This window comes from Schistocerca nitens, chromosome 2 (assembly GCF_023898315.1).
Source record: "Schistocerca nitens isolate TAMUIC-IGC-003100 chromosome 2, iqSchNite1.1, whole genome shotgun sequence".
In the NCBI taxonomy this organism is placed as follows: Eukaryota; Metazoa; Arthropoda; class Insecta; order Orthoptera; family Acrididae; genus Schistocerca; species Schistocerca nitens.
The window spans coordinates 650507360-650522690 of NC_064615.1; the positions used below are offsets into that span (position 1 = coordinate 650507360).

A 15331-nucleotide genomic window follows, 5' to 3' on the forward strand; every position below is an offset into this window, starting at 1 on the left:
GTAGAGTATCATATTTTGAATGATATTGTATATAGTCAAGCACAGTAGAAAGAGGAGTATTGTAAGGCTTATTAATTCATCTTATTATTTCCATGATATTAGTGTTGTACAATTTGATAGTTAAAATATGTCTTCCTTGCACCTGACTGCGAATGACTCATTGATGCAGGAGTCCCATGAGCCACCCTTCCCCCCTTTCTTTTCCCTACAATGATTTCTTCTCCATTCCCCTTTGCACTGAAGACTTCATTCATCCTCATCATTATTATTTGGTGTCATAAGAATCACTAATTATGAAGCTTCAGCTTACAATATCCAGCTCTCAATCACTAAGTAGTATTTGCACTTTTGGGTTTGTTGTATTAATAGACAATGCTGTAAGTAGTTATGGACTTTTGGAATATATTTCAGGGAAGTAGTGCCTCTGTGGAATATTAAGAGTAATCTAAGACACTATATTGCTGAGCACTACATTTGCAAGAAGACATCGAAGACTGTACATCTATCATGTAGCTTTAGGTTTGGATATGAAAGGACACATTCTTCAGCTCATGGCACTAGTCTCATTTGTTACATTTTCTTCGCTGCATCTTGTACATGGTGTTACTTTTGTTGTCCTTCAGCATCTGTGCATATTTCATAAAATTCCTAGTACTCAAGATTTGACTCTAATTTCAGATTCATTATCTATCAGCCCAGTTGTTTGTGTTTTGGCAGTTGATAAGTAGGAACTTCTCTTTTGTTACAAGTATTGTTAGCTATCAGTTTTGACTTTCATTTTGAATATATTTAGCTATAAATTATTATAGCCACAAGGTAAATTAAAATTGTCTGCCTTCTGCAGGAAAGTGCTCTACTGACTGAGCTACCCAAGCATGACTCATGACCTGCCCTCACAGTGTTACTTCCACCAGTACCTTATCTTGTATCTTGCAAACTTCCCAAAAGTCCTCCACAGGGTGTATACGTGGATGAAGAAAAAAAATTCCTGGACTTTTCCTGGATTTCCCGGTTAAAAATACACTTTCTCCCGGATGAAAATAGTTTTTTCCGTGTTAAGTAACAGTATGCTTTTCCTCGAAACTGTAAAACTCATCAATCCTTTAAATGGTTGTGGTTTTGTACACCGGCGTAGAATCTCCCGGCACTTTGGAAAACCAAACGCAGGGGAAAAAAAACGTTTTAGAAAGATGTATAATGTGCAGCAACATGTACACTGCATATTTTCGTATTACGAAAGTATAAATTCGAATTCCACCATCGAGATTGCGATGCGCTTTTGTAAGCCAGTTGTAGCTCATGTCAAATGATTTCGCCAACCGATGACAGCGGATATTCAGATCATAGCACACGTGATGTAGTCAGCCAATAGCAACATCACTGTAAAGTATCGCAAACACACAAATAGGAAAAGGCAATGGTTTAAATTAATATACATATATAATCCCCCCATGAACCGTGGACCTTGTCGTTGGTGGGAAGGCTTGTGTGCCTTAGCGATACAGATGGCCGTACCGTAGGTGCAACCACAACGGAGGGGTATCTGTTGAGAGGCCAGACAAACATGTGGTTCCTGAAGAGGGGCAGCAGCCTTTTCAGTAGTTGCAGGGGCAACAGTCTGGGTGATTGACTGATCTGGCCTTGTAACATTAACCAAAACGGCCTTGCTGTGCTGGTACTGCGAACGGCTGAAAGCAAGGGGAAACTACAGCCGTAATTTTTCCCCGAGGACATGCAGCTTTACTGTATGATTAAATGATGATGGCGTCCTCTTGGGTAAAATATTCCAGAGGTAAAATAGTCCCCCATTCGGATCTCCGGGCGGGGACTACTCAAGAGGACGTCGTTATCAGGAGAAAGAAAACTGGCGTTCTACGGATCGGAGTGTGGAATGTCAGATCCCTTAGTCGGGCAGGTAGGTTAGAAAATTTAAAAAGGGAAATGGATAGGTTAAAGTTAGATATTGTGGGAATTAGTGAAGCTCGGTGGCAGGAGGAACAAGACTTTTGGTCAGGTGATTACAGGGTTATAAATACAAAATCAAATAGGGGTAATGCAGGAGTAGGTTTAATAATGAATAAAAAAATAGGAGTGCGGGTTAGCTACTACAAACAGCATAGTGAACGCATTATTGTGGCCAAGATAGACACAAAGGCCATGCCTACTACAGTAGTACAAGTTTATATGCCAACTAGCTCTGCAGATGATGAAGAAATTGATGAAATGTATGACGAGATAAAAGAAATTATTCAGGTAGTGAAGGGAGACAAAAATTTAATAGTCATGGGTGACTGGAATTCGTCAGTAGGAAAAGGGAGAGAAGGAAACATAGTAGGTGCATATGGATTGGGGGAGAGAAATGAAAGAGGAAGCCGCCTTGTAGAATTTTGCACAGAGCATAACTTAATCATAGCTAACACTTGGTTCAAGAATCATAAAAGAAGGTTGTATACCTGGAAGAATCCTGGAGATACTAAAAGGTATCAGATAGATTATATAATGGTAAGACTAAGATCTAGGAACCAGGTTTTAAATTGTAAGACATATCCAGGGGCAGATGTGGATTCTGACCACAATCTATTGGTTATGATCTGCAGATTGAAACTGAAGAAACTGCAAAAAGGTGGGAATTTAAGGAGATGGGACCTGGATAAACTGACTAAACCAGAGGTTGTAGAGAGTTTCAGGGAGAGCATAAGGGAACAATTGACAGGAATGGGGGAAAGAAATACAGTAGAAGAAGAATGGGTAGCTCTGAGGGATGAAGTAGTGAAGCCAGCAGAGGATCAAGTAGGTAAAAAGACGAGGGCTAATAGAAATCCTTGGGTAACAGAAGAAATATTGAATTTAATTGATGAAAGGAGAAAATATAAAAATGCAGTAAATGAAGCAGGCAAAAAGGAATACAAACGTCTCAAAAATGAGATCGACAGGAAGTGCAAAATGACTAAGCAGGGATGGCTAGAGGACAAATGTAAGGATGTAGAGGCTTGTCTCACTAGGGGTAAGATAGATACTGCCTACAGGAAAATTAAAGAGACCTTTGGAGAGAAGAGAACCACTTCTATGAATATCAAGAGCTCAGATGGCAATCCAGTTCTAAGCAAAGAAGGGAAGGCAGAAAGGTGGAAGGAGTATATAGAGGGTTTATACAAGGGCGAAGTACTTGAGGACAATATTATGGAAATGGAAGAGGATGTAGATGAAGACGAAATGGGAGATAAGATACTGCGTGAAGAGTTTGACGGAGCACTGGGAGACCTGAGTCAAAACAAGGCCCCTTGAGTAGACAAAATTCCATTAGAACTACTGATGGCCATGGGAGAGCCAGTCATGACAAAACTCTACCATCTGGTGAGCAAGATGTATGAGACAGGCGAAATACCCACAGACTTCAAGAAGAATATAATAATTCCAATCCCAAAGAAAGCAGGTGTTGACAGATGTGAAAATTACCGAACATCAGTTTAATAAGTCACAGCTGCAAAATACTGACGTGAATTCTTTACAGACGGATGGAAAAACTGGTAGAAGCAGACCTCGGGGAAGATCAGTCTGGATTCCGTAGAAATGTTGGTACACGTGAGGCAATACTAACCTTACGACTTATCTTAGAAGAAAGATTAAGAAAAGGCAAACCTACGTTTCTAGCATTTGTAGACTTAGAGAAAGCTTTTAACAATGTTGACTGGAATAATCTCTTTCAAATTCTGAAGGTGGCAGGGGTAAAATACAGGGAGCGAAAGGCTATTTACAATTTGTACAGGAACCAGATGGCAGTTGTAAGAGTCAAGGGGCATGAAAGGGAAGCAGTGGTTGGGAAAGGAGTGAGACAGGGTTGTAGCCTCTCCCCGATGTTATTCAATCTCTATATTGAGCAAGCAGTAAAGGAAACAAAAGAAAAATTCGGAGTAGGTATTAAAATTCATGGAGAAGAAGCAAAAACTTTGAGGTTCGCCGATGACATTGTAATTCTGTCAGAGACAGCAAAGGACTTGGAAGAGCAGTTGAACGGAATGGATAGTGTCTTGAAAGAGGATATAAGATGAACATCAACTAAAGCAAAATGAGGATAATGGAATGTAGTCAAATTAAATCGGGTGATGCTGAGGGAATTAGATTAGGAAATGAGACACTTAAAGTAGTAAAGGAGTTTTGCTATTTAGGGAGTAAAATAACTGATGATGGTCGAAGTAGAGAGGATATAAAATGTAGATTGGCAATGGCAAGGAAAGCATTTCTGAAGAAGAGAAATTTGTTAACATTGAGTATAGACTTAAGTGTTAGGAAGTCGTTTCTGAAAGTATTTGTATGGAGTGTAGCCATGTATGGAAGTGAAACATGGATGATAACTAGTGTGGACAAGAAGAGAATAGAAGCTTTCGAAATGTGGTGCTACAAAAGAATGCTGAAGATAAGGTGGGTAGATCACGTAACTAATGAGGAGGTATTGAATAGGATTGGGGAGAAGAGGAGTTTGTGGCACAACTTGACTAGAAGAAGGGATCGGTTGGTAGGACATGTTTTGAGGCATCAAGGAATCACAAATTTAGCATTGGAGGGCAGCGTGGAGGGTAAAAATCGTAGAGGGAGATCAAGAGATGAATACACTAAGCAGATTCAGAAGGATGTAGGTTGCAGTAGGTACTGGGAGATGGAGAAGCTTGCACAGGATAGAGTAGCATGGAGAGCTGCATCAAACCAGTCTCAGGACTGAAGACCACAACAACAACAACAACAACATATATACATAGTGTTGATACAAGAAAAGAAAAGCTTTTATGTTTAATATTGGTCACTAAGACTAATAAGCTGCAAGAGAAGCTAAGCTTTAACACATAATGATCATTTTTGCGCGTGTTACGCTTTAAAGATACATCACAAAAATCTGCCAGTAAATTTTTTAACAACAACGTAATAAATGTCTGATCTTCTGGGCTCGAAAACATTCTAAGTGGTTGCCCTCAAAGATTTGATTTTTGAATGAGAGTCAAATGCTCTGTGATTTAAGAAATTCATCGGAAATTCGCGCGCACAGAGTTCATCTTGCTTAAAAGGAAATTTACTTTTAATGTAACGCTTTCCAAACAACCATTTGCAGTATTTTCCCGCGACCTGTTGGAAATAGAATCGTTTCAGCAGTTGCCAGAGCGCGCCAAATAACAGGTGTCGCAGCGCTTGCGCAGCTACGATGGCGTAGGATGCCCGTACGTTCGTACGTGTAAAACATTAAAAGATCTTACATTATGTCATAAAAGAAACAAGACATTAGAGGACACTCCAAGAGCATGGGAATTTTGTGAACTATACTAAATTGCATCATTTGGCTTAAAGTGCACATTCATGTGTCCAGATTCAGATGTAAATTTTCTTGGAGTACCTGTACTGTATTATCTCATGTTTGGTTCTTTATTAAGGCATAATGTCATACGTGCTAGAAGATGAAAACGTGAACTTGAAATGCAGCGAACAGTTGAAACTAGCCAATAGTCTGGAATTAAACACTTAGTTTCAAATAAATTGACTGCCTCAGCAGAAAAGATTAGTAAAAGTCAAATTTCTTTAACGAACCGACAAAAATAACTTCATTGTACTGCAAGGCGATTAACGCTTGACTGTCAGAAAGGTGGAAACAAAATAAAATCTGAAACTAATTACATATTTTAGCCTTCTGTAATTATGTGAATGTATTTTAATTCACTTGATAGTTCCCGGCCACAGAAATCCATTTTGTTTTCATTTGAAGTGAGAGCAATAAACGAAGAGGAAACAGCAAAATCATTAAATGTAAACACGGGTCACGTGGAGACTACCACCTCCCACTAAAACTCAGACAGCTCTGTAAATCAGCTCCGGATCTAGGATATTTCCGAACCGGGGCGATATTAGATAGTGATGCTCCCCCCTCCATTGAGCATTTGAGATAGGATGCCAAAAATTTAAAAATTGACTTTTCAAAAATATCTTCATTTTGTAGCACACATCTTTCTGAAGAGTCTGATATATAAAACATATATATTCGAGGGAACATAAGACATGTTATTTGGTCTTATGTGTAGCAAAGTGCAGTGCCACGCCTCTCCACACAGCATTCTTCCATCGCACGTCTCTTGTATTTCGCTCTGTGCAATTGAAACATGTAATATTTTGTAATGGAATGGGTGCCATCAAACTATGTTCACGCCAGTGGAAATTAAAATGTCCTGTGGTGCCTCTCCTGCTCCCAGTCGGCCAGTTTGACATCCTGATCCTCTTTATTGGCATCCAGCTCCTCTTTAAAAAAATCTCGGAATTAATACTTCTTGGGATTATTTGTAACCGGCAGAACAAGAACTCTTCAGAACATTTGCAGTCTTTACTGCCTATTGACTAATAACTTGCTGATTTGTGTGACATAAAACGAGTAAAGACAAGAGACAGTACACGTTTCTTCAATCTTTAAGTCCTAGCTTCTTTTCTCTCTAATCTTGCCACAGCTTTATACGGCATACTTTCCTTTCTGGGAAAGAATCTACTACCTCATCAAAGTTCGTCAACGTTTTGCTACATGGAAAAACTAAATTTCACTGTCTAATACTAGAAAAGCTGTTAATACAAATTGTACCCAAGACTGGTGTGGTTTCTCGATCTGATTACGTGTATTTTGTCACTGCTATATAAAACGAAATAGGCCTGCCCAATATTGCAGCAGTTGTTACACACACCAAATAAACGAGACTGTTTTGGCACAAATGGTCATTTTAATAACACGACGGAATATAATTCACGAAGTACCAATATCAAATGCCTATTAGGCCTACCACAAGCAAAAAGTTTTGTGTTAGGAAATAGTTTCACATTTCATTTGTACTCTCTAGCTTCTGAAGCATGAGATCGAAAAGTAGTAGTACTAAATTTTTAAATAAATTTCGAATCGCCATATTCTCCCGTAATTTGTGTAAGTCCCGGTTTCTTCTCCTTCCTCGTCCTAACAAACAGTCTTATCACTAATTCTGTAACTATTCCTGCCAGTCTCAAAACTTATTCGCTGATTAATTTCGTCACCGGTTTAGTTATCCGGTTGGGCGTTATTACGTGTTCGTACAACGCGTTTTCCAGGCTACTCCCAGAATAGAAGTTTAGCGGCTGCTAGCCGGGGACTGTATAACTGGCCCTTGGCAGTGTAGCGGTCTGGCCAAAAATTTTCTGTCAAAATTTCATTTTCTTGGACAGATGGAGGAGACAATATACAATCTTTGTTGCCTGTTATTCCTGTTAGTCGTTTTTTTCCACTCTGGTAGTCTGAATCTATGGAATTCGCTAGTAGTTATAACAATGCTGATCATTTGCAAACCCAGTCAACCACATAAACAGCGACCGGCATTCATCCGTTCGGCTTTATTCCGCTCAGCTCATACAGACCCGACCCCATTTGTTTGCAGGAAATTTTATTTCTAGATGCGACGGGGATTCCCCTGGCAGAGACGTCACGTACACTATTCAAAAATCAACTTACGATTTTTTCAGAAATCGACTTAGAATTTGTTCAGAAATGTTCAAAAACCAACAGGGATGCATTCAAAAGCATATCAGAAATCGGTAGACCAACGTGCGCTGGGTGCTAGGGGCTTTGTGAAACAAGGTCTTTTTCCTCAATAATATGAAACATTGCATAGTGTTCCTAAAGCCTTTGACACGTTTTGCTGTTGGCAGACACTTGTAAGAGCACTGTGTTTTGTTGTTGTATATGGTGAATTTCCTTTGCAACTTAAATTTTATTTTCGTTCCTTTTCTCTCGTTCGTTTTTTATTGCTGCAGTATTATTCTGCAATAGCGAGATACAGTAATATTCTTTGTTAGAGTATTGGTTATTACCAGTCAAAGTTACAAAAATTTAACTGAAAACTAAAACAATGAAAAATTCCCGGAATTCTTAAAAATTCCCGGGTTTTTCCCGGATCTCCCGGTTGTCCCGGGTCGTATACACCCTGCTCCAGTATACCTCGGGAGGACTAGCACTCCTGGAAGAAAGAATATTGTGTAAGCAAGGCTGTGAGGGCAGGTTGCAAGTCGTGCTTTGAGAGTTCAGTCAGTAGAGAACTTATCTGCAAAAGGCAAAGGCCCCAGGTTCGAGTGTGTGCCAGGATACAATTTTAATCTGCATGAAAGCTCAAATCACATCACTGCACACTTTGATGTACAGTGAAAATTCACTTTGGAACTGCAAGATAAGATCTCAAATGTGATATATAATACCAAATCACTTGCTAGAAAGTACAAGATCATCATTTTATACTATGATCTTTTCTTATAGTAATGAATAAATACAACATAATTATTGCAATACATTGCATAAAATAATATGTTCTTTTTGCCTTATAGTACATGTGCATTTAATATTTGTTTGATTTTGAGGAGATACATTATTTATTTCTAAATTTGTTTACAGAACTAGAACTGGTACAGAATGCAGCCTTCACTGACCCAAATGATCAGAGTGCTTGGTTCTATCAGCGCTGGCTGTTGGGTCGTGGAAAACAACCATTTATTGTGCAGAATGCTTATGTTTCACGTGACATCATATTTATTACAATGAGTCACGAAGTGAGTTTAGCAGATGTTGAATTGAAGCTCATTATAAATGGCACTACAGCACAAGGTGCATGGCACAGCAGCGACGGAAATATTTACTCACATTTATGGGTATCCTTTTACATATAGGATTACAAGAACTGTTAGTGATATGAGATTATAACTTCTACTTTAACAAACTGACATTATGTAATAGAGGTTGAGGCTTGTGTAATTTATCCAAACAAGTAACTACTTCTTTAAAAGTGTAAACAGTAGTTCTCTGGAATATATATTTATGCGTCACTGTATGAAAAATTTTGGAATATTTGTGAAATGCTGTCAAGTCACATAGGTGACTAGAGGAAACATGTTCCTTATTAGTTAATTGTAGACTGTAATTATTGTTTTGTTGGTGCGCATGGAGTCCCTACAGTGAAATGGGACTCATATTTGGAAGGAGAGGAGGTCTAATTCTGCCTTTCCATATATGTTTTCTGCAGATTTCCTGCATACTTTCAGGAGGACAAAAGAACAGTTGCCTCAACAAAGCTGAGTTGAGTTCCTTGTGTTAGTGCTCCATCTGTAATCATTTTATTTTTGGGAGAACATCCTAACCCAAATGACGGTCCTTTTGCAGCCGTATTACATGAAGTTGTATCTTTCAAGAGGGGACTTCAACAAACAAGTTACACATTACCACAGCAGCCCAAGTAACTTTTATTTAATCCTGCAATATATTTCAAAATGATACACGACACTGTTTTTCTACATAGTTACCAAGTCTCCATAAAGAATGGTCAGGATGTTCTACCAATTGTTCAGTTCCTCTAGAATAGAAATCCATTCTTTGATCATGGAGGCATTCGAGAACCATTGTGTGAATGTTCTCAAGGTGGAAAAATCTTTTTCGACCCAGATACTATTGCAGCTTTGTGAAAAGATGGAAGTTACATGGTGCCAATATATACAACATTTATATATTTTCCACACGAGAATTGTACTGTCCTGTGTGCTTCGACTTTGGAATATGCTTTCAGTTGCCACACAATTTCATTTGGACACTATGATGCACATATTATCTGTACCATAGCAGAACTATGTCTGCAGGACACTCGGAACATGTACTCTCTGCTGACAATGTTCCACCCTTGTTACATAATGGTGTTAGTGTGTGATGACATGTGTAACTTACTTCCTGAAGTTCGTATGTACATCGCTTCGCAAATATCCAATATTTATATGAATAGTATTTGTTTTCCGTAACTTTCACTATTGCTTTAGCACAGCAACAGGAAAGTTAAAAAAATGTAAATGCAGTCTTCTGGAAGCAGAAATTCATTTATGTAGTAGAAGGGGGCAAAAAAAAAAGAGAGAGAGAGAGAGAGAGAGAGAGAGAGAGAGAGAGAAGCAGCAGCAGCAAAGTAATGCTTTCCATTGTTGGTCTCTGCCTCACAATGTCATTTGGTTTCTCATATGAAACAGTGTCCTGGATGGATTATCACTTTATCTCTGGACAGTCTTATTTCTTCTAAACTTTACTTATTACATGTAAGAATGAACAAATGCTTCTGAAAACTAGTTTTAGTGTCCGCTATTGATGGATCTGTATGCTGCTAACAGTTATGTAGAAGTTATTTCTTCTCTTTACTTTTAAATCTACATAGGATTTCTGTAAATGGAATAAAATGATGTTGCTATAGCGTGTGATCATGGCTTGGTTATGTGTTCTCACTTCAGTTTAATAACAGCTAATTGTCATTGTCCGTCTTATATTTATTCGTGTATATAATTTAACTGTCACAGCTCTCTCTCTCTCTCGAACGTTGTTTATTTGTGTTTTAGTTTGTTTTGTATTTAACTGTTTATCATTGGTCTTATGTGCTCTCTACTTGTTTCTATATAATTGCACAGTTATGAACAGGTTCCTTTTTTGTCAGTCATTCGAATGAATATGGAATCCTGCAGAAATTTCAGTACTTAGTCAGGACTGGCTTCGTGATTTGTTGTGATTGTAATTTCTTAATAAATTTTTAACTTGCTATTGCAAATATTCAAACTGTTTTCTTTTTCCTGTTTCATATAGACCAACTAAGGACCACAACATTCAACTATTGTGTTTGGAGTAGGGTTTGATGGTTGCTCAGTGGTCGCACATCCTCTGGTTGTGTTTTCTTTCCTCTCCATTCTGCAGATGGCACCTATCGTCTTTCCTGTTGGTTTGTTCTGGAACCACATTCGCTTAAGCAGTCTCCTGAGAGATGTCAAGCCTTTTTAAGTTCTGTACCTCCAAGATCCTGCTTATCTTTTATCACTTCCATCTACATGGGTTGCTTCTTTTGATAGTGTATGGGAAGCTGACAAGTCAACCTGCTGGGATGTGTCCTATAGATAGGTCCATACAAGGAAAGGGGAGAGAATGTCTCCATGACCTACAGGATCTTCACAAGAGTCTGTCTGCCAATCAAGTCATATGTGCTTCTTACGAATTTTTGCTTGTTTTATACACACTCAGCAACACACTTACTCTAATTGTATTTAATGATTCAACATTCGTTGTTGCATGATAAGAACTTTGCCATACTGTTTTACATTACAGTCATGCAATAGGTCAGTGCAGCCAACCGAATAAAAGAAAAAAAAGGTACACTTGCTGGGCCACATATTAAGGTACATATATAAATCATTAATATATTTTATTTCTCCTTTTTATCAACAGAAGTTACATTCACATTGTTGGCAAATTAATGATGCTGACATATAAGACATTCTGTTTTAGACTATTCTCACTAGTGTAACAATCAGGTAATTTGATAGAAATATTTTAGATTTTCCCCTTGTGTATACCTGTTTATTTCTTGTCTGTTGTACTTCAAAATTGGTAAGCAGTTATGACTGCAAAGAAAATGTATTTTACTATTGTTTTATGGTGGCATGATCTGCAGAAATGATCTGGTGCGTGTAGTGGATGTTGCCATTGGATAATAATTTACACCAAGGCTGCATTTGCAGTGGCACTGACGACAGTCACCAGATTACATTGGCTTACTACTTGGTAATAATGTGTCCGATCTCTTTGATTAGTTTTTGGTGGGATCAAGGGGATTACGTTAGGATCTACTCTGTCAAGGAGGTTAGAATGTATTTCAACCTCCTTTGGTGGAATGGATGGCAGTGCTGGGAGCCAAGTGCTGCATTGTGGCTTTTGCTGTTAAAAAGGTGCTGAATACGTGTGAATGAGCTATATATGTTATGAAAAGAATTTGGTAAGTATTATACACTTTTTCCTCTGTTACAGAAATAACCAGACAAGTTTTACGAATATGCAAGATGAAGAGAGAAATGTTCTATTACTTTATCAAGTTCATTTGTGTTGTGCAGAGTGTTTGTAATATTGCTCTTACGCTTCAAATAAATTCAGCAAAACAGACAAATGTCAGTTAACTGTCAATGACTGTTATTCAGAAGATGTGTGAAAGACAAACAAATTTTAGAAAAAGATTCTCTGTAGACCTAAAGTACTGAAAATGGGAATACATATATCACATTTGCAAACCACCTCATAACAGAATCTCCACACCACTGTCATAAAAATACCAGTAAACAGTAATAATAATTTGTAGACAGCTAATGCTCACCAACCTTAACCCAAAAAACAGCCACTACAGTAACTTTAAGCATCAAAATTAACGTATGCCAACTTTTCACTTGAAAACATATCGTTTTGATGCTTGAAATTTCTGATACAGATATTGCATGTGTTACAGATGACATACTGCATTAATTACAGGCATAAGGTCGAATGGCTAGCCAGCCACATAGCATGCATATTGTAATTTGAGGCAACAATCAAGTAATTATTAAATTTTTAAGTTGTTTGAAACTTGTCTTTTCCAATAAAACTGTGGATTCCAAGACATGCCCCTGTTGCTAAATTCCTTATCCTCAGGATGCAGAAAACTTCTACTTTCCTGTATTAAACTTAAAAGTTTCTCATAATCCGTGTTTTACTTGTGTGATTGTCAGTCAGTATGACTGAAGAAAACAAACAGATATGAATTTCACCTACTGTCTCTCTGAATTTGTACATTCAGGCAATTGGCTGCACTGAGACTGCTCACATACTGGCATAATGCTTTGAAAACATCAGTTGTTTTCAGCTGACGCCAGTAGTCTGAGGAACTCCCTGGCGAGGTGCCATTGTCACTGCAGTCTTAGACTGAAATAAGATTCTCATAATACCAGCATCAAAGCATAGAATTGTTAGAATTGTTGTTAAAATCATTTGTTTACACATGTGCAAAAATTGAGCAGTTTGATGAGAGGGGCAAGTGAAAGTGAAAACCTGAAGTTACAAGTAAGTTGTTAACTGATGCACAGATTTATTTAAAGTTTGGAAAAATTCACAAGGACTTTGGCAAAAGAATGGTTGGAATCTTTAGAGTACAGCCTTACTCTACCAAACAACACAGTAAGTAGCACCAAGATTTATTGATGCATATTTCAGTCATTCATGAGTGAGGTTTTATTATTATTATACACGTAGTAGACCATTTGTGGATCATGTGAAGCTTCTACAGTTCTTCCTGCAGTTTTTCCATGAGACCTTCGTTTTCTCACTCATGGCTTTCTTTCTTTCATCCATCCATTTTGTACCGGTCTTTTTGGCTCTTGTCTCTGGCTGGACTTCCTATTTTGCTTCTGTAGATGTTACAGTCTCCAGTGTCCTGAATGGTGAATTGAGCATCAGTAAGGTCTCTTCGTACTTGTTCGTCCATGTCATACCTGTATGGTTTTCAGTGGCTGTGAGTATCTGGCATGTGAGTCTATACTTGGGGAGTTGTGTATGTGTCCATAGAATTTAAGGCATCTTTTTATAATGTCCGCAGCAATATTTGAAATTTCCTCTGTAGTTTTGTTGGTTTGTAGTCTATACCCAGCTGCAGTTTTTCATGGTCCAAGGATTTTCCTAATGATCTTTAATTCTTCTTTTTGTAGATTTTGTAGCAGCATAATGTCGTCATTATTGTTTTGCAGTTTGACAAAATACTAATGGTTGTGTGACTGCACTGTCATGTAAGGTGCAATCAGTCCTCCCAAATTCATACCAACGGATCCCATGCCCAAATTCTGGAGGGGGGGGGGGGGGCTGGAACTTTTTTATGCCTACTTTCAATTCGCCATTCATACTGACATTTCGGCTGCTATTGCGGGCAGTCTTCTTCAGGGTGACTGTTTGTAGTTTGCGTTTACTGCTTTGTATATGTTGTTTGGAAATGGCTGAGAAGTCGGAGTTAAGAGGCTGTGAAGACAAGTGTGGCAGATCCACACAATTTAAACTAGCCCGTGTTTTAGCTAGGAAGCCTCTTACAACTAAGGAAAAAAAAATCAAGGGTGGTCTTCCACTATGAGCTGTGATGAAGACCACAGCCTGTTGTTGTCTTCTTCAGCAGTTATAGCAGACAAATGGGCTGTTTGTGCTTTCAGAGCTTCCCCACTGCATACCATAAGCACCTGACAGCAGATATGGGGAAGCACTGATATGCCTGAAGCACCAATATGCTGTGAGCAGAACTATATTATGATAACGGCTTAAAAAATTGCCTACAGTAATCATGTCAGAATGGCCAACATTTTCAAATAATGCATATAAACAAGTAGTCAGAGACCACAATTAGTCATTCGGATTAATCCTTTATAGCGTGAATTTTTGGTCTTTGCTGTTGACAATTATCAATTTTTTTATGTCATTACAATAGGTTAGAAACTGCTATAGTTGAAAGAAAACCAGAAAAATGTATCTTTTTTGGTCCTTTACTTTTTTTTTCTTTTAAATGGGTTTTGAGAGTCCTATAAAGTCATAATGGTATAGTCATTGACAAACATTACTTCAAGAAACTGTTTTTGGTAAAAACAATTTGCTCTATCATTTACACATAAAAACACCTTACATTTGGAACACTTCGAATGAGTTTTTTACTCTATATCGTAGATAGCATAGTTTTCACTCTGCTCCAAGATTTGGATTTGAACTTCATAGAAAGTGAAATTCTCTTCTTTCTTCTTTTGTTCTAGAAAGAGTTGAGAGATATTTCATATTATAGTGCTGTCTTCAATTTGAATGTCTTCAGCTTCTGGACAATATGTGTAAATATACTGTAGATCTTGACATGTGGCATGGTGTCATTTTTCATTTGTTTTGCCCATAAATTGTTGATTTCGAATTATTTGCAAATGTGGTTACTGTTATGCAAACACATGAAGCTAAAGACCTAATGGGAATCACAAGTACAGAATATTTTATACAAAAATTTTCCAAAATTCTTAAATATTTTGTGCTTCAAAACAGTTACTGGCATAAATAGACTTACCACAAAATTGCGGAAGGAATAACAGATCAGATTATCACAGCAAACGCTCAAAATCAAGCACAGAATGGCCACCTTGCAACTATAAGCAACCAGATAGTGTGAAGTATGTGTGCTCTAAGTTCTGCAGTATGTTAAAAGTGTACCACACCAGGAATAAATACCTACATCTACATCTACATCTATACTCCGCGAGCCACCTTACGGTGTGTGGCGGAGGGTACTTATTGTACCACTATCTGATCCCCCCTTCCCTGTTCCATTCACGAATTGTGCGTGGGAAGAACGACTGCTTGTAAGTCTCCGTATTTGCTCTAATTTCTCGGATCTTTTCGTTGTGATCATTACGCGAGATATATGTGGGCGGTAGTAATATGTTGCCCATCTCTTCCCGGAATGTGCTCTCTCGTAAT

General features: G+C 38.1%; 1 protein-coding gene across 2 annotated transcripts in view; it reads left to right on the plus strand.

Moving 5' to 3' along the window:
* LOC126236769 (geranylgeranyl transferase type-2 subunit alpha) overlaps positions 1-15331 on the plus strand; it is a 97449-nt gene that overhangs the window by 73351 nt on the left and 8767 nt on the right. For both annotated transcript variants that reach the window (XM_049946338.1, XM_049946339.1), the window contains one exon: positions 8429-8682. In XM_049946338.1, the coding sequence (XP_049802295.1) occupies positions 8429-8682 (254 nt within the window). The remainder of the gene's footprint in view (positions 1-8428; positions 8683-15331) is intronic.